Here is an 18,491-nt window from a genome sequence, read left to right as displayed (position 1 = left end):
ATTCCACCATTTAGGTGCCAGGTAGGAAAAGGCCTTGCCTCCCCATCTTGCTTTTCTGACACGAGGTACAGAGAGAAGAAGTTTGTGGCTGGAGCGAAGATTCCTATCGGGGTTATGCTGAGAAAGAATGGATCCCATGCCTGTAGGGCTGGATTTAGCTAAGGCTTTATACACCAGGCACATTGATTTGAAAAGGATCCGGTACTCAACGGGGAGCCAGTGAAGTTGTTTTCGGGCTTCGGTGGCAGAGGCACGTTTCGGTAGGTCAAGAGCAAATCTCGCTGCCGCGTTCTGGACCACCTGCAAGCGCTGTAGATGACTCTTGTTCAGTCCTGCATACAGCGCATTGCAGTAATCCAGTCGCGAGCCCAGAAGAGCGACAGCCAGTTGCTTTCTTGCCTGGGGTGACAAAAAGTGCCTGATTTTCTTTAGAATGTGGATAATCCCCCAGCAGGTCGACACAGTCCTGTTGACCTGTTGGCACATACTAAGGGTGGGGTCGATCATGACTCCCAAGTTTTTTGCTGACTAGGTGGGCTCGGGACATAAGCCTAGCGAGTTCGGCCACCATTCAGCCGACCAGATCGTTTCCTTTCCTCCAAAGACCATCACCTCCGTCTTCTCCCCATTCAGTTTTAGTGAGTTGTGGATCATCCACTGGCCAACTGCCTCCATGCAAGATCTAAAATTGGCGGCAGTTGACGTAGCTGACTGGGAGAGAGAGACTAGGATCTGAGTGTCGTCCGCGTAGGAGACTACCTCCATCCCAAAAGATCTAATAAGTCTGGCAAGGGGGGTCACATAGATATTAAAAAGGGTAGGACTAAGCGCTGACCCTTGAGGGACCCCACATTGCACAGACAGGGATGGAGATAGAAACGATCCCAGCATTATCCTTTGTTCTCTATGGTCGAGAAAAGAGGAAAGGAGTCCCAGAGCAGGCCCGCGGACCCCAATCTCCCTCAGGCAAGATGTTAACACCACGGGAGACAGGGTATCGAAGGCCGCTGTGAGATCTAAAAGGATCAGGAGGGAGGTCTGACCCTCATCAACTCTAGTGCGGATATTATCCAGCACTATGGTGAGGGCAGACTCGGTGCTATGCTCCCTCCTGAATCCATGCTGGGAAAGATCCAGACAGCCCGAGCTCTCCACAAATGCAGCCAGATGTTTATTCAGATGGGCTTCGAGCATCTTTGCGGGAGCCGGGAGCAGTGAGATGAATTGAAACCTAGCTTAGAAAGCGGTGATTGAGTTAAATGCTAGTCCCAGGAAAATAAGACACTACTGGAGGACGAGGAGGTCCCATTCATTCACAATGATGCCTCTGCATATGGGAAATGTTTAGCACTGCTGATAAGCTATTGTCTATACCCATTCATGATTTTATTTCTTAAATGTGTAGGGAAATTTTAAGACACAGCATTTAATACAGCATTACATCAATGAGGTGGTTGGAACTGCTTCCATCTAAGACAAATAACATTAGAAATTATCCAGTGAAAACAGGCGATTGGCCTCTTTTTTTTCCAATGTTAGGTTGCAGGTTTTGGACTCTCTTTCCTTACCGAACAGGCTGAGGAGGTCCCCCACTCATACTGACCATATAGTAAAGTGAAAGTAAAGCTAAGCAAGGTGAGCTTCTGGACACTCTAACAGAACTACTCCCAAGCTGTTGGGTAACATTGAAACAGATGCCACTATGATGGATAGCTGGATCCGCTCGGAGGTTAACAAACATCCTTCCATTACGTCTTGGAAATTCTGTAGAAGTACACACCTTACACAGGTCTGCACCTCGGTTCACTGAAATACTCGCAGCGGAAAAATAATTCTGCAAAAAGGTTTAGAAAAATTGGCATAAGGGGTATTTTATGTAAGATAAAGATATCCATTGGGCAGCCAATAGGCTATACCATGCCTCTGTTAAGACTGCTAAAAAAGTCTTTTTAGAAAACAGGATAGAAGCGGCTTGCAACAAATCACGAGTAGTAGTAAATAAATTCATGGCTTCTATTGCTTGTAGTAGAAGTCTGCCACCCTCGTTAGAGTGTTGTAAAAACTTGGCTTTTTTTTCCCAAGAGAAGATCCTCAAAATTCAATTTAAATTGGTTACATCTTCTATAAAAGAAGTTAGCTCAATTTCTCCCAAGGAAGTGCCAGAGATGGGGAATTCTCCCTTTCTTCCTTCAATTCTATTTCCTTGGAGGAGTCTCTCGATATCATTCGTAGTTTTTAATCTGGCTCACCAAGGGATCCCTGTCCACAGATCTGTTAATTATGGGTGCAGAGGTAAATAATGCACAGGTGAACAAAATGCTGAATGACTCCTTAGCTTTGGCAGTGGTTCCTTCTGTTTGGAAGCAGGCAAAAATTCTTCCTTTACTAAAAAAGCCTTCGGCCAACCTCAAAATAGGCCTTAGTATTTGCTTCTGGTGCGGCCAAAGCCCTACGAAAAATGTAGGCTTTGTGACAGAACATCTCTCTATGGTGCAAAAGATCATTACACTCCAGACAGATAGCCAATCAGGTTTCAGACGGAACCTAAGCACCGAAACGGCTCTACTTGAACTATCTGAGCAAATCAAATTCATCTTGAACACAGGAGGCAAGGTGGTGCTGATTTTGAAAGATCTATCAGCAGCCTTTGATATGGTCCCTAACTTTATCCTTCAACTTCGCCTCCAGAAGATTGGTCTAAAGGGGTCAGTATTAAGGTGGACGGACTCTTTCATAGGGTATGGAGAAAAGTGGTTTGGACCCATCCGGTTGCATCAGGCAGTTGGGTTTGACTGTGTTCTAGTGCAGCCTCTTGGAGAGTGTAACACGGCTCCAAAGATGGCAGCCAGAGGACCCACAATTGGGGAAGGAGCTCTGCTGCAACAGAGAGGGCACTGAAAAGCAGGCTATTGGTGGACGTGCGATAGGAGCTCCTGGACTATCAAGACATTGGAGGCTGCAGGTTCTGTCCTTGGGGAGAGAAGCGTCTGAACTAGACTGTTTAGCAGTGATCTAGCACTGGCTGCCGTGCAGCACAGCTCTTGTGACTATTACCTCAGGTGAGGAGCCCGGCTTCCATGGGGATGCCCTGCATAGAAGATTACGGGGAGAGGCCTGCCCCTGTGCTTAGAGGCCCTGTATTGTGGGGCGGGGATGCTCTGCGAGGACTGCAGAAGTGGCTGGTTGTGCCAATTGCTTGGGCCATAGGCTTTGGCGGCTCTCAGTGCCTTTCCTCTTTCCAGGGATCCGGAGGAGGGGGACTGGGCAGAAAGGGTCTGCATAGCCTGTGTGAGCGGCCTGCGTAAAGGCCGCTCCAGTGTGGCTCGCAGTTCAGAATTGCCCCCTGTGACCTTCTGAAGATTGGCTCTTTCAGTGACAGGCACTAGGACGACCAGAGGGACAGGAGCAAGTCTTGTCAAGTGGAGGGAATGTGATGAGGAAGCACTGATGATGGACTAGTGCCTGGCCCATACCATCTTCGTTGGCAACGGGCTGCAGCCCATCTATAAGTAGGAGCGGACGGGTGGGGGCACCAGTGATGAAGTCTTTGACACGCCGGGAGTCATGAAAAGTGCACAGTGTGGTTTACTGGAAGAGGCCTGATATAGCCACCCCTGGGCAGAGTTGCACTCGTGGGGGCCTGGTGAAGCCTGCGTGGCCAGTGTCATAACTACTTGGACACTATTTGCTGCACGAAAGGTGCTAAAGAGGTGGGGCTTGCCCCAAGGTTGGTAATGACTTGAAGGCGGGACAGAATGGGTGAGCCAACTCCCCCTTCGGATAAGCTGAACTTGATACTGAAGGCAGTGAACGCCATCAGGGAGGTAGAGTAAAATCAATAAGGTATCTATCGGCCTGGGAATACTGCGAAATGACCATCATAAAGTGGCCGACAAGGTCAAATGACAATCAAAGGTGCTGGAGGGTATGGAGCCAAGGGTGTGAGGGCTGCAGGGGAAGTTGACTGCGTTGCTACACTGAGTGGAGTTCCTTGATTGCCAAGCAGATGATGCTGAAAGGCGCAGTCGCCGCAACAACATCCACATCATGGTCCTTCCGGAAAAAGCAGAGGCTCTAACATGGTCTCATTCCTCAAGACATGGCTGGTCACAGTGATAGCTCCCGATGACCTGTCGCAGATCATCACCCAGGAGCGGGCACACCAAGTTCCTGTGACACCGCCTCGATCGGGAGCACTGCCAAGGGCAGTGGTAGCCAGTCTCCTGCATTACAAGGACAGAGATATAATCCTGGAAAGGATTAGAGAAGGCCAGCGATTTCGAGTAGAGAATGCAGATGTGGCAGTCGTTCCAGACTAAACAATGGCAGTGCAACTACAGAGAGAGTCTTTTTTCGCTATTAAGAAACAACTGAGAGACCAAGGACTCCGTCACATGCTCCTGTTCCCTAGTTACCTTGAAGTTGTAGTTAATAATCACTCACTTTTTTCCCATTCCCCGCCAGCTGCTTGGAACTGGTTGGAGACTTACAAAGCTAGACCAGGAACCTGGCCTCCTGAAACCAAAGTGACGGCACGGGTTCACCAAGGAAGGGCTGGCAGTGGACGTCCTGCACGGCAACAGACTGAGAAGGAGAAAGCAGCGACTGTTACGTCATCCTCACTGGGAATGTAACTGGAGAGGAAACCTAGAGAAGCAGGCTTGTCCTCCTCCTCTAAGAGTCAGGACTAGGAGACACTTAGGAAGGACCTCACCGCAGGGCCACTGCTGATGCCCAGAGCAGTGGACAACCTCTAAGACTCATATGCTATTGCAGGTTTAGGACCTTTTATTGGTGTAATGTGCGGAGATGGATGGGGGCTTTGGACCTGTACTATTCCCTGCTTCTTTCTCATGTGAATGAACTGGTTGAGTGGAGGATTGGCCTGGAACTCGCCAAGGTGTTGGGATGGGTGGGAAGGGGGGTGAAGCTCCAAAGGGTAGAAATCCGACATAATACCTGTGTATGAAAATTAACTCAGGATGGGCTCTTTGCCGGTCATTCCCTCAAGAATAAACTCAGACGGTGTTATGGCATTGTGAGTTTGGTTTCTACGGCTTGGTTTGAAGTATTGTTTCAGCCAGGAGGGCTGGTGATTCTCTCGCCTGGGGAGTGAAGTTGGGATTTGTTTAATTGCTGTTGCCCTGTGCTGGAATGAATACCCTCTGAAGCAGTCTTTGGCTGGAGGGTGGGATGGGAAAGGAGGGGCATGGAGACACTAAAGCTGTTCTCCCTCCTGACTTGGAAAGCCTGCAGGCTAGGCTTTGTTGGTAAGCGTTATAAGGTCTTAGACTACCTGAAGTGTGGTGGGAGAGAGATCACTTTCCATCTGGAGACTCATCTAACAAGAGGCGATGTGCCCAGGCTTCAGAGGCATTGGAGGGGCCTACTACCTGCGATAGGAAACTCAGCGATGTTGGTGTGGGGGATGCTGATTTGGACCCTTCTTGAATGTCCTGACCCAAGTCCTTTCCCAAGACCCACAGGTCTCAATACTCCTTGGAGGTGATTTTAATTGTGAATTGTGTGGTGGACACAGACCTGGACAGATCTGTACCTTCACTGGCTGATACTCCTGTGCACAGATTGCGGCAGGTATTTTGTGAGTGGCTAGCCCACTGGCAACTGGAGGGAATTTTCCTTTTAATCTCCAAAGTAGGATCTGCACGTGTAGCTTGTTTGAGTCCTGTGCCCGATGCACCTGATGGCTGGTGTTACCAGGTTGGAATACTTGGGTTGCACATTATCTGAACATAATCTGCTCAGGGGTAAGTGCATTGCGGCCATCCCTGCTTGGAGGCTTAACCCTGATTACCCTTTGGGAACCCACCTTCCAGAACCTTCTTGGTGACCAAATACTCAATATGTTTTAGGCAAATAAATAAACAGCCTCCCATTTTGATGTTGAATAGTACGCCTTTAAGGTGGTCGCCAAGGGTCCAGGCAGAAAGGACCTCCATAGAGGATACCCTCAATAACCTTGAATATGAGATTCAAGGGAACTCTGAGGCTAAACTGACTTTTCGTGAGGCACGAGAGCACCACCTAGAGGTGTCAGAGAGGCTCTAATCCCTCTGCAGATAAGAATATCTAGTGCACATGCATGCTGAAGGTGGATGGGCCGAATGTTGGCCTGGTTGGTCAGATCTGAGGGTCAGGAGGCCCCTATCACAATGGTGGTGAGACCGACTGGAGATCTTATGTACTCTGGAGATCCATGACATTTTCAGAGCACACTACAAAATTCTATATGAGCCAAGTGTCCTCATCCCTGAAACGGAGTTGGATTTGATTTTAGTAGAGCACCATTCTGGCAGCTCACTGCAGAGGGATGAGAAATGCTGTGCCCACATATCGGAACCAGAAGTTAGGACAGCAATTAAGAGTCTGGCGGGTGGCAAAATGCTTGTTACGGATGGCGTCCCAGTGGAATTTTATCACATGTATGCTACGCAGTTGGCTCCATGCCTCATCATGATGTATGCAGCAGCTTTGGATTAAGGTTGACTTCCTAATAAACAACCAGGAAAGTTTTTATAGTGTTGATCTCTTAGCCATTGGGTGATGCCACAGATGTAGCATCCTATCGCCCTCTTTCGCTTTGGGATCTGGATTATAAAATACAAAATCTTAGCCACTAGGATACAACCGTATCTTTCTGCTCTATTATAAGAGGATCAAAATAGCGTTGTTCCCGCACCTAGATTAACATCGGACATGTGTTTGATGTTCCGGAGGTGACAGATACGACACTATTTCCAGCGGCGCTGGTGTTTTCCATAGACATTCGAAAGGCCCTTGATACAATCTGGGTGGGCATCTACAGTTGGTCATGTCCAAGATGTCCTTAGGTGACTGCTGGAAGAGATGGGGCACTCTGAGCCCTGGCGCGAACAAGAGGGCGCATTTTTGACTCCTATGCTGTTTGCGTTGGAATTGGAGCCATTCCCCTGTGAGCGCAGGCAAGAAGGCATGGGGATTCCCCCTTTGGGACAGGGAGCACGTGGTCTTGCTTTATTCAGACGACATGCTTATCTATCTAAAAGATGCAAAAGCGGGGGTACAGCAGTGTGTCACCCTACTGGAGGATTTTGGGCAGGTATCAGTGTGCTTTTCCAGTCTCTGTGGGTTGTAGGCGGCGGTAGTGAGAGTTTTGATCCAATGGAGATGCGTGGTGTTTAAATATTTGGGGGTCAAGGAGTTCCATACAGACACTGACATTAGGGAGGGCAATCTCAGGAAAGTGATGCGTGGCCTTCTAAACAGCATGACTTTTTAGATGTCTCTGCAGCTCCCCATCATGGCTCGTATAGAACTAAAATGGTGAAACTCCTGCACATCTTATTTCATTTTGCTAATCTCCTGATATGGGTACCAAAAACCTAGTTTAGATTCCTTGAGTACTGATTAGAGAGCTGATATGGGATAGCGACCGCCCATGCGTGTCATAGGAATACTTCAGAGGCTGACGACCAGGGGTGGCTTGGCGGTTCCCAAATATGTATTCTACTATTATGCAGCCCAACTGAAGTAGCTGATCCGATGGCTGGTGGGACACAGGCAGGCAAAGTTGAGAGAGTTTGGCGATCCACGCAGAAGAGGGGTACTGTCAGCTCTGCTTTTTGGGGATCGAGTCAAGATAACCTCACCCACCTAGACTTCTTTGCACTGCATTTCGGATCTGGAGGGGGGCCCAGAGGTGCTCTATTACCCAGAATTGCCTCTGGTGGGCTAGCCAACAATACACAGAGGCTGCTTTACTGCCACCACATGTGGTCCTGGGCAGAAGCAGGGATCGGGACAATAAGAGACTGTATGCGGAGGGTTCCTTCCAATCCTTGGAGGAGCTAAGGATGGAAAATGGCTTACATCGAACACAGTTTCTGGCATACCTGCTGATAGCTAGAGCAGTGAGTCACTTTTATGGGGTGATGGAACCTGAACCCCCTACCCAGGCTCTCCTCCAGTGGGTTACGAGAGAACCTTATACAATCTTGTGATTGTATAAGGCAGGATTAGCCATGAGAATTGATGAGTTACTGCTCATGAGAACTAGGTGAGAAAATATCATAGGCAGATCCTTTCTAAATAAAGAATGGCAATGTGCACCGATACTTTCATGTGCAACACTAGATTAAACTGCACAGAATTCACTTACTTATACTGCACGCATCTCACTATTCACTGACTCAACATATTGCTGCAAATTGAGGATCTGAGGTGTCCTAAATGTGCATGAGCAGACGTGGACTTTCTTCACATAGTATGGGATGGCCCGATTGTGGCAAGGTTTTGGCTCTATGTTACGGGAGACCTGGAGCGTACCCGAAACCACTGGCACTTATGTACGGACTAAATTTGCCTCCTTAGCTTGTACAAAAGACGCTCTGAGCGTAAGCCAAGCAACACATTTTTGACCTGCCACTGGGGGTGGCACGAAGGGAAATAGCGCATCACTGAAAATACCGCCAAGGACCACCTCATAGGAGGTAGAGGACTCAGATGAGAAGCTGGTCAATGGCTGGAGGGATGCTATAGAGGGATGCCTAGACGACCTCTTGCTGGTCTTTGTGGGGTAGCGGTAGCTAGTTTCCTAGAGCTCAAACAGTAATGGTGATCCCTCAGAGCTCTGTAAACCTTCTGATTGATGGGCGATTTGTAGCATGTGATGTGACTGATGTCTTGATATCTTATGCAATGGATTTGAGTTCAGGGGCCATTGGAGTGAGTGCAGGATGACTGAGCCCGGAGTTCCACTGCCTCACATGCCCGGGATGTCTCCCATGATTGGCCTGCCCCGACCCTATCCATATAAGCTGTGACTATTGCAGATCATATAGTTGGAGGATATTAGGGATAACGGGCAAAGTTGAGTTTACGGTTTGACTGTGTTGATGCCAAATGGGCTTAGGATTCACAACCACTAGAAGACAGACAGTTTGGTGACTAGAGTCAGAGGTATAAAATTTTTACTACAAATATGTTACTTGCCATACAAGCCGTGAATGTAATGTGACTATGCTGTATCTTGCAGAATGCTGAATATGTGTCCTATTACAGGTTTGATGTGTAATTGACCTATGTGGACAACTAAAAAAGATACATTAAAAAATATAATTGATATTTACTCACCGGTTTCTTTAATTTCTTCCTGAAGTAGTCATATTTCTGTTTAAATTCTCGAGAGTAGGGCACAGCCTGTGAAAGATAAAATACAAGTTAGAACAGGACTATGGAATTTTCAATAATAATAAGATTTTCTAAATACATATAGAAAGTTAAAAGCCTTTGAAAACCGAATGCAGAGGGGGAGTTAACATAATACTACTAATGAGCAGTGTACCAGCCTAGGGAGAATCCTCATATCTTATGATGTGCTTCAACAGAACAACCCAATGATACCTACAGACACTAGCCAGTAGGCTTGTTGTCAATTTCCCTCTCTGTCACGTTTAGAGCATGATTCTGAGTTTTTAGTGGGCAGAGTACTGCCAACCGCTGTGGTGGAGGACATTACCTCCGCCATCTGAGGGTACTCTGCAGGGCAAATTTAGAAATGATAACTGGCCAAGCGGTAATCTCTGTATATTGAAAGGAACCACCATCACAGTGGTTACTTCCAATGTACTAAAGGTTTGGCTTACAGCCGCTGTTGGTTTTGACCACAGTACACCATACTTTTTAAAAAAAATTTTTATTTTTCAAGAACAAACTCATGTTAGCAACCTGGGAGCCTTTTCCCAGTATTTGGGAGTGATTGTATTTTTCCTGTCTCACACTATCAGTTTGTTCCTGGCAGCGATGGACTGGAACAAAAAAGGTTTTACAAAGTTTACCCTAAAGAAGGTAGATTATTTAACGTCCTTCCTCCAACGGCCCCTACTCCATCTGAGGTAGTATTCTGTTAATGGAGCCCGACCGGTCTATCTTTATATGCGGCAGACAGACCAAGGGTTTGGTGGACAGGGCACTCTGCCATATTTATGATGGAGTACTCTGTCTGCCAAACACTATATCAAACCTGTAGTCTTTTAAATATTGAATGCTACTCCATCTACAACTAAAATCAATTGCATTTAAACCTGGCATGTCACAGATGCAAAGTTTACCACACGTCACGGATTACACAAATTGCAATTTTCTATGAAGTGTAGAAGCTTCTATCAAATTATATTGATAAAATACTACATGAAAAAATGAGCATCAACGTTTTCATTTTAGGCACACACTTTACAAGTCAACCCATTTGCAAAATAATTTACACGTGTGAATTGTGATCCCTTTAATTCCTGAAGAAGCTGTATCACTTTCTTTTTTTTTTCTTGAGTCCTAATTTCACCGTAAGCGTCTGAAATTTTAACAATAGAGACCCTTTCCAACCTGGGCGCCCTGGGTCTATGTTCTTGCATTCGTTTAGGCCGACCAGGCCAGCTTCTTTTGTGCGAGGCTTGGTGTAATGATTGGACTATTGAGGCCTTAGACCAGCCTCATTTCCGTACCCCAAGACATTAATTGTGACCGGATGTTTTCCTCACTATGGTCCAATCTCGCCATGCCCAATGCCGCACCCAGCCATTTCTCATAAAATGGGGATCTGGGGTCTTTCCACAATTTACAGATCTCCCTACGGGCTATTAAAATCAGACAGAGAAGTAAACCCATTTGCATAGTAGGGAGTCCACTTATAAGGTCATTATCCATACCAAATATAACTAGGACGAGGTTAAGGTTCATCTTAAGGTTAAAGATTCCCTACAGTGCACACTCCACATTTTGCCAAAAGATGGACACATTCAAAAAACATGTGTAGATCATCCGGCTCCACCAAACCACATCTTGGACACTTGTGAGATGGGCTTGGAGCAAATTCTGCTATTTTTTAGGCGTGTAATACAACCTATTAATAACTTAAAAATGATTCTTTTTTAAAGAAGCTGGCTTGACAAACTTATATAGGCTTAGGAGAGACAGAGCGTAAAGATTAACAGATATATCTCCCAAGACATATGAATTCCATACTAACAGGGAGGGAGGGAGCTTTTCGTCCTCCACGTCGAGTAGACTCCTGTACCAAAACCCAACCTCCTTCTTTCTAGGATTTATGTTTTGGAATATATATTCAACCTTCCAGTTTCCGCCTATATGTTCCTTCTCTGCTGAAAACAAGGAGCATTGTTGCAAATATTAAAATCGGGAAAAAGAGTCTCCTATTTTGGCCCTTAAAACCCCCAAAGGGTGCACACCGTCCGAAGATTTTAAATCAGACCAGATCGAGATTCCTGCCTTCTTGATAGGGGTGGCTAGGTTATCTTTTAGGCAAGCAGGAAGACCAGGGGAGTCCCAGATTTAGGCAAAGTCAGAGTAGTATCTTACTTATCCCCCATCTCGCTTTGACATTATGCCAGACATTGAGTGCCGATCATATTCATTTTAGGCGGACTTCCTTGAAAAACCTAGGCGGCCCCAAACTTATAGAGGAATCCAGTGCCCCCCCCTAAAAGTTGGCCATGAAACTCAGGATCCTCCCCCAGTTGGTTTCAGTGGGACTAGAGAGTAAACAGCGAATGTTTTTAAACAGGAAGGCAAGGGAGTACCAAAACACATCTGGAAAAGCAAGATCGCCCTTTAGTAGTCTCAGTTTTAGCTTCTTCCAGGATAGCCTAGAGTTTTTGTTGGCCCAGATGAAACTCCCTATTTTGCTTTGGATTTTACCCAAAAGTTAACCGGGGAAGCCTAGGGGGATAGTACCAAGTAGGTACGTCAATTTAGGTAAGATAACCATTTTGACAAGGTCTACCCGGCCATAAATAGTGAGGGGTAAATTCTGCCATCTCGAAAAAAGGTGGTCGATTTCCTAAGAGACTTTCCTCAAATTGATCAGAGGAATATCCGCTAGATCTTGTGCTAAGGTGATCCCCAAATATCTAAACTCCCCACAGCATCTCCCGACCCTACCTCAGTCTTGGAGGGGTTGACCGAGTACCCAGAGTGCAGACCAAATTCCTTCAGGGTATTTTCTACCCTGGGAAGCACCTCCGCAGGATTATTATTATAAACCAGAAGGTCATCTGCATATAGGGCCAGCTTACAACTATAATCTGAGACCTGGAAAGGAGTAATTTGTACATCGAGTCTCAGGGCTTGAGCGAGAGGTTCAATATAGATGTTGAACAGCAAGGGTGAAATAGGACAACCTTGTTGTGTTCCCCTTTGTACACTGAAACTTGATGTCAATGAGCCATTTAGGAGGATGACAGCAGAGGCCCCCTCGTAACACCTGATAAGAATTTCTATAAATGATGGACCAAAACCCATCGCTTTTAAGGTCTCTCAGATGTAGGCCCAATTGACACGATCGAATGCCTTGGCGGCGGCGTAAGCAGCCACCGCCAAGGGTTCCGACCGTGCCACTGCCAGATCGATGTAACCAATTAGTTGTAAAGTTTGTTCTTGAATAAATCTTCCCATGAATGAAGCCCTTTTGATCTACATTGATCAGCTGGGAGGCAACCCTGACCAACCTCCCTGCCAAAATGCTAGTAAAGATCTTATAGTCTGCATTTAGCAGGGAGATTGGTCTATAAGAGTCCGCTTTAAGCGGGTCCTTTCCGGGCTTCAGGATTAGCAATATTAATGCTTCCTTACATGAAGTGGGGGATCCTACCTTCAGGGCTATAGATGTAATTAAACAGCTCACATAATCTAGGCACTATCACATCTTCCAGGGTCTTATAAACTTCGCCCGGGAGAGCGTCCGTCCCTGCAGCTTTGTTATTCTTAATCCTTTTTATATGGAGCTTAATTTCTCCTTCTGAAATGGGGCCGTCTAGCATGTCCCGGCCATCTCTTGTCCATGTTGGTAAGGCTTTATTTTTTAACCATTCTTGAATTGAGTCAGTACTTGGCACGGTCTCCTCTTTGGAAAGCCTAGAGAATAAGGAAAGAAGGCACCTCTGCATATCCTCCTGATTGCATGAGGTTGCACCAGTCTCGTCTATAATCAATTTGTTGATGTTACTCTTTACTCTGTCAGCCTTTACCTTCCATGCTAAAGTGGCTCCTGCTTTTTCCCCATATTCATAATATTCCATTTTATGGGCTGCCCATTGAGCTCTAACTTTTTGATCTAGTGTACCTCTATAGTCTGAACGCAGGCGCTCCAAGTCCCTAAGGACTTTTGACAGATCGATTGACAACTCAGTCTGGCTTTTTCTAGCCTGGATATCTCACTTTCCACCTTGTGGAATTCTAACGCCTGTTCCTTGTTTTTAGAACATATCAAGCTGTGTAGCATGCAACGAATATGGGCCTTAAATGCGTCCCATACGTAATCTAGAGATGTTGAGCCTATATGTTCAGTAAAATACTAGACGGTTGATGTTTTAATAACACTAATTATCTCCTGGTTAGATAACATAGCCCTTTTCAGTCTCCACCTAGGGGGCGTTTAGGTTTACTACCTAAATATGAAAAGGTTATAGGGGCATGATCTGATAAGATGCTTGGAAGGATGGAAATATCCACTAGGTTCTCCAAGGCCCATCTATCGGTAAGAAAATAATCTATTCTCGAGGAGTGGCCGTGTTTTTTTACTAAAAACCTGTAAAACCTGGTTCTCCGTCCCTTTTACCCCCTCCAAGCGTCTACCAGTCCAAGCTTGTGGATGATATTAATCATCGCCCGACGTGTGCGAGACTTGGCCACATGTCGGCCATGATTTGACTTGTCTTGAACAGGATTAAGGAGAACATTAAAGTCAACCCCGATTATTATCGGAACGGGGACTTCTACAAGTTTGGTCTGTACTTTAAAAAGGCAGGCAGGGTCATCAATATTGGGGCCGTAGTAAGATACCATGGCAAGTTCGGTCCCCCCTATGACGACCTGTACCAAGATCCACCTGCCAGATTGGTCAGTTAGCGTGGACTTGATGGTACCACCTACACCAGAGCTAATCAAAACCACAACCTCCTTGTTATATACCATCTGCTCAGAACAGCAGAAATGTTCAACTCATCTATATTTACAAAAACAGTTCTAGACTCAAGGTGACTTAAGTGAGTCTCTTGTAAGAGACAGACCTGGGCTGAAGATTGTTCCTAGAATTTCATAATCAGCCTTTGTCTTTGGGTACATCGGAGCCCGTTGACATTTCAGGAAACAAACTTTATCTTTATGGGTTTCATTCTTTACCAGGTCTTCCTCCCTCCCTCACCTTGGTCAGGCATGCTGAAAACAGTTGTGTCCTCTTTCTCCATTTTCTTTGGAAGATTAAGTTTAAACTTCAAAAGAAAATGGAGAAAGAGAAAAATTTGTATATTTTCTCCCATTGCTGCCTCACCCGTGCACTCCCCCCAATACCCCCCCCCCCCCGAAGGAGAGCCCCTCAATGGTTGAGCATTTCCACACACAAGCCCGCTCTTTGTGCTGTTCTCCCAGATATGCAGCTTTTTAAAATCAGTTCTTAAACAGAACATTCCATATTTCATATGAATGAGTAACAGCGCTTGCAGAAAGCGCTTTCTAGTTTTAACCATCTTGGTGTTTGCTCTACAGACAGACTAAGTGAAACTGAAATTTGTGCAAATATTTCAGTAGTTATTAAAGCTGGGCAATATGTATGTCCCTTCCATCGCTGGCTTCTGCAGTCTCTGTAGTCTAAAGGGATGGCTTTTTTTTCACACAAAATGCTCAATAATCCTATAATTGTCTAAAATATACTATTGAGCAATTGTATAACGGGCATTGGTTAGTATGTATATCATTTTGCGAGGTTCGTTCTGAATACATCACTCATCCCCAAGTGTCTAAATGTACAGCTTTCCAACAATAACATGCCTAACTGACTGGGAGTTTAAATTCACAAATCAACTTGGGAGGTCTTTGCTCCAGTGGAATTGTCCCAAATAAGGAAAATGATACTTATCTTGTAAGCATCTGTTCTTGCCATGTAGTTCTGTAGGTTCATATGCTTTGCACACTCCTGCCTTCTAGTGTTGGGTCTGGATGGGTGCAAGTTGTTTTTCTTCGAAGAAGTCTTTCGAGTCACGAGGTAGAGTGACTCCTCCTCTTATCGATAATCTGCATGGGCATCAACTTTATTGTTGCATTGTTTTACCGCAGGTGGGTGGGAAAGGACTGTAATACAGGTGTAAGAAAAGAGCTGTCCATCCATATGAGAAGATAAAGGAACTGCAGCTTTCCCAGGTGTTCGGGGAGGAGGGTGGGTGCATGTGAATCTACAGTACTACCTTCCAAGTACAGATGCTTACCTGGTAAGTAACAATCCATTCGAGGCATGTGCGGCTGTAGATACACATGCTTTGCATTGACTGTATAGCAGTTTCCTCCAAAGCATTGGCTAACTAGTTGATGTTTTCAATTGTTTGAAAGGGGTTTACACAACACTGCCTGAGATACATTAGCTTGTTGGTGCTAGAACATCCATACAATAATGTTTAGTGAAAGTGTGTGGTGTAGACGATGTTGCTGTTTTGAGTAAATCAGCTAGTGGTATATCGCACAGGAAAGCCATTGAAGACCCTGTACTCTAGGGAGTGTAGGTAAAGTCCTTTTGGATTTAACATAACATGCTTGAATTGATTTAACTATCCAGTTGACAATGCCCGATTGAGAAATGGGTTTTCCTTTATGAGGGGGTGAAAAAGCATTAAAGAGCGGTTTTGTTTTGAGAAAATCTTTATTTCGGTCTATGTAGTGCATAAAGGCTCTTCTAACATCTAATGGAGTGGTGTGGCTCACTGGTTAGAGGCGGCAGACCCGGAAGCAGAGGATGGCCCGGGACTAGGGTTCAATTCCCGACGCGGCAGGGTCGTGGACCAGGGTCAGCGGACTCGATAATTCTCGCCTTGGTGCCTACTCTAACCAGGGGTCGCACTCAGCAACTCTGGCCATTAGCTTGCCTCATCTCCACAACGGCCCCACACATACGTCGGGGATGCCTGGTTTCACCTTGGAGAAACCCAGTAGGGACCATCTCACAGGGAAAGCCAGGACGGGTTCCCCAGCGGTCTACAGCGTGGAGATACCCCATGTGGGGGGATTCATGCGCTTTACAAGACATCAATACAATACAATACAATGTATGGAGAGCCCTTTCGAAATTGAGTCTGGTTGAGGAAGGAACACTGGTAACTCAACCGATTCATTAAGGTGGAAATCAGAGACTACCTTTGGAAGGAATTTTGAGTTGGTGCGAGGGACCACCCTATCGTGTAGAGCTGGAAAAGGCTCTTCTAAGGTTAGTGCCTGGAGCTCGCTAACACGTCTGAGTGAAACAAAGGTATTAAAAAAGTGACCTTCTAAGATAGAAATTGAAGGGAGCAGTTATGTGGTGGTTAAAATAGTAGACCTATAAGTCTTGTGAGAACTATGTTTCAGATTCCAGGTAGGTGCAGGTGTTATCCGGGATGGAATCATTGTGTTCAGATCTTTCATAAAGGCTTTGATGACTGGTACTTTGAACAAAGACAGGTGTTGTCTTTTTGCAGATATGCAGCTACTGACACTAGATGTAAAATTTTGAAGGCGAATACAAGAACAGAGAGGTTTTCATGTAGAAGGCAACAATGTTTTTTATTGTAGCATTAAATGGACTGATACGTTATTATGACATTAACAGACAAATCTTTGTCACTTAGCTGCATAGCAGGCTCTAGTGGAAGACCTGCAAGCTTCTTTTTAGAATTGTGAGATTGAGGTGGGAGATTGAGATCTAAGGAGCCAGATCGCTGGTTTGAGTTCCTTGGGATTTGGGTGCCTGACTTCTCCATGGTTCTGAGTGAGAAGGTGCAGGTTGAGGGGAAGCTTCTAGTCAAGAACAAATGATAGTTCGAGTAGTGTTGTGTACCAGGGCTGCCGGGTCCATGTGAGAGCCACTAGCAAGAGTGTGAGATCTGTTTGCCTGAGCTTTCAAACCATAAATGTAAGAAGAAGGAGAGGCGGGAAAGAGTAGGCAAATATCCCTAACCACAGAGCATTGACCTAGCATAGTGGGTGTGGGACCTGGAGGTGAAGTCTGGGGCATTTTGCGTTTTCCGCGGTTGTGAAGAGATCTATTTGTGGAAATCCCTACTGTGGAAGTAAGGGAGGAGGACTTTAGGGTGGAGTTTTCACCCAAAGACTTGTTGTCGCTTTCTGCTTAGGAGGTCGGCAAAATGTTCCGGGCAGTTTTCCACTCGCAGATGAATGCCGTAATGTAGAGCCCATAGCCAAATGGACTGAGATAGGCCTGATGACTGTAGAGCATGTGTCTCTCCACTGTTTTTGTACATAGCCGACGCGCCCTAGGACCACACCAACGCCCCCCACCACCACCCTCCGCGCCTGGACCCCGATCAACACCGAAGACACCATCCGCACAATGAACTCCATCCACGCCGGATCACCAACCGACCCCTGCCCTCACCACGTCTTCAACAAGGCCGCTACATCATCGCACCCCATCTCCGGGACATCATCAACACCTCCTTCGACACCGCCACCTTCCCAGAGAGCTGGAAACACGCCGAACTCAGTGCCCTACTGAAGAAACCATCAGCGGACCCCACCGACCTCAAAAACTACCGCCCCATCTCGCTCCTTCCTTTTCCTGCCAAAGTCATCGAGAAGACCGTCAACAGACAGCTGGCCGCCTTCCACGAGACGAAAGGATCCCTCGACCACTCGCAGACCGGTTTCAGAGCCAACCACAGCACCGAGACCGCCCTCATCGCAGCCACAGACGACATCCGAGCCCTGCTCGACAAAGGGTAAACAGTGGCACTCATCCTCCTGGACCTCTCTGCGGCGTTCAACACGGTCTGCCACCGCACCCTAGTGCAGCGCCTCAGCAACATCGGAATCCAGGAGAAGGCACTGGAGTGGATCATCTCCTTCCTCGCCGGAAGAACCCAGAGAGTCCGCCTCCCCCCGTTCAGATCATAGGCCACCGAAGTCATCTGCGGCGTACCACAAGGATCATTGCTCAGCCCCACGCTGTTCAACATCTACATGAGCCCCCTCGCGGCCATCGCACGCCAACACAACCTCAATATCATCTCCTACGCCGACGACACCCAGCCGATCCTCTCCCTCACCAACGACCCAGCAACCGCCAGAACCAACCTACACGAAGGGATGAAAGACGTAGCCGAGTGGATGATGAACAGCCGCCTGAAACTGAACTCAGATAAGACGGAAGTCCTCATCCTGGGATCATCACCCTCCGCCTGGGACGACTCTTGGTGGCCCCCTGCCCTGGGCAGCGCTCCCAAACCAACGGACCATGCACGCAACCTGGGCTTCATCCTGGTTCTTCCCTCTCGATGACCAGACAAGTCAACGCAGTCTCCTCGTCCTGCTTCAACATCCTACGCATGCTACGGAAGATCTTCCGGTGGATCCCCACCGACACCAGGAAGACGGTCGCCCAGGCGCTCGTCACCAGCCAACTGGACTATGGGAACTCCCTCTACGCCGGCACCACAGCC

The 18,491-nt window shown here is 46.7% G+C and overlaps 1 protein-coding gene across 28 annotated transcripts in view; it reads right to left on the bottom strand.

Annotated features, from left to right (window-relative positions):
• NEDD4L (NEDD4 like E3 ubiquitin protein ligase) overlaps nucleotides 1–18,491 on the bottom strand; it is a 1,724,212-nt gene that overhangs the window by 262,874 nt on the left and 1,442,847 nt on the right. For all 28 annotated transcript variants that reach the window (XM_086960462.1, XM_086960464.1, XM_086960467.1 and 25 more), the window contains one exon: nucleotides 9,133–9,198. In XM_086960462.1, the coding sequence (XP_086816588.1) occupies nucleotides 9,133–9,198 (66 nt within the window). The remainder of the gene's footprint in view (nucleotides 1–9,132; nucleotides 9,199–18,491) is intronic.

This window comes from Lissotriton vulgaris, chromosome 3_1 (genome assembly GCF_964263255.1).
Source record: "Lissotriton vulgaris chromosome 3_1, aLisVul1.2, whole genome shotgun sequence".
Lineage (NCBI taxonomy): Eukaryota > Metazoa > Chordata > Amphibia > Caudata > Salamandridae > Lissotriton > Lissotriton vulgaris.
Note: the sequence above shows the minus strand (reverse complement) of the source record. Positions and strands in the feature narration are given on the sequence as shown.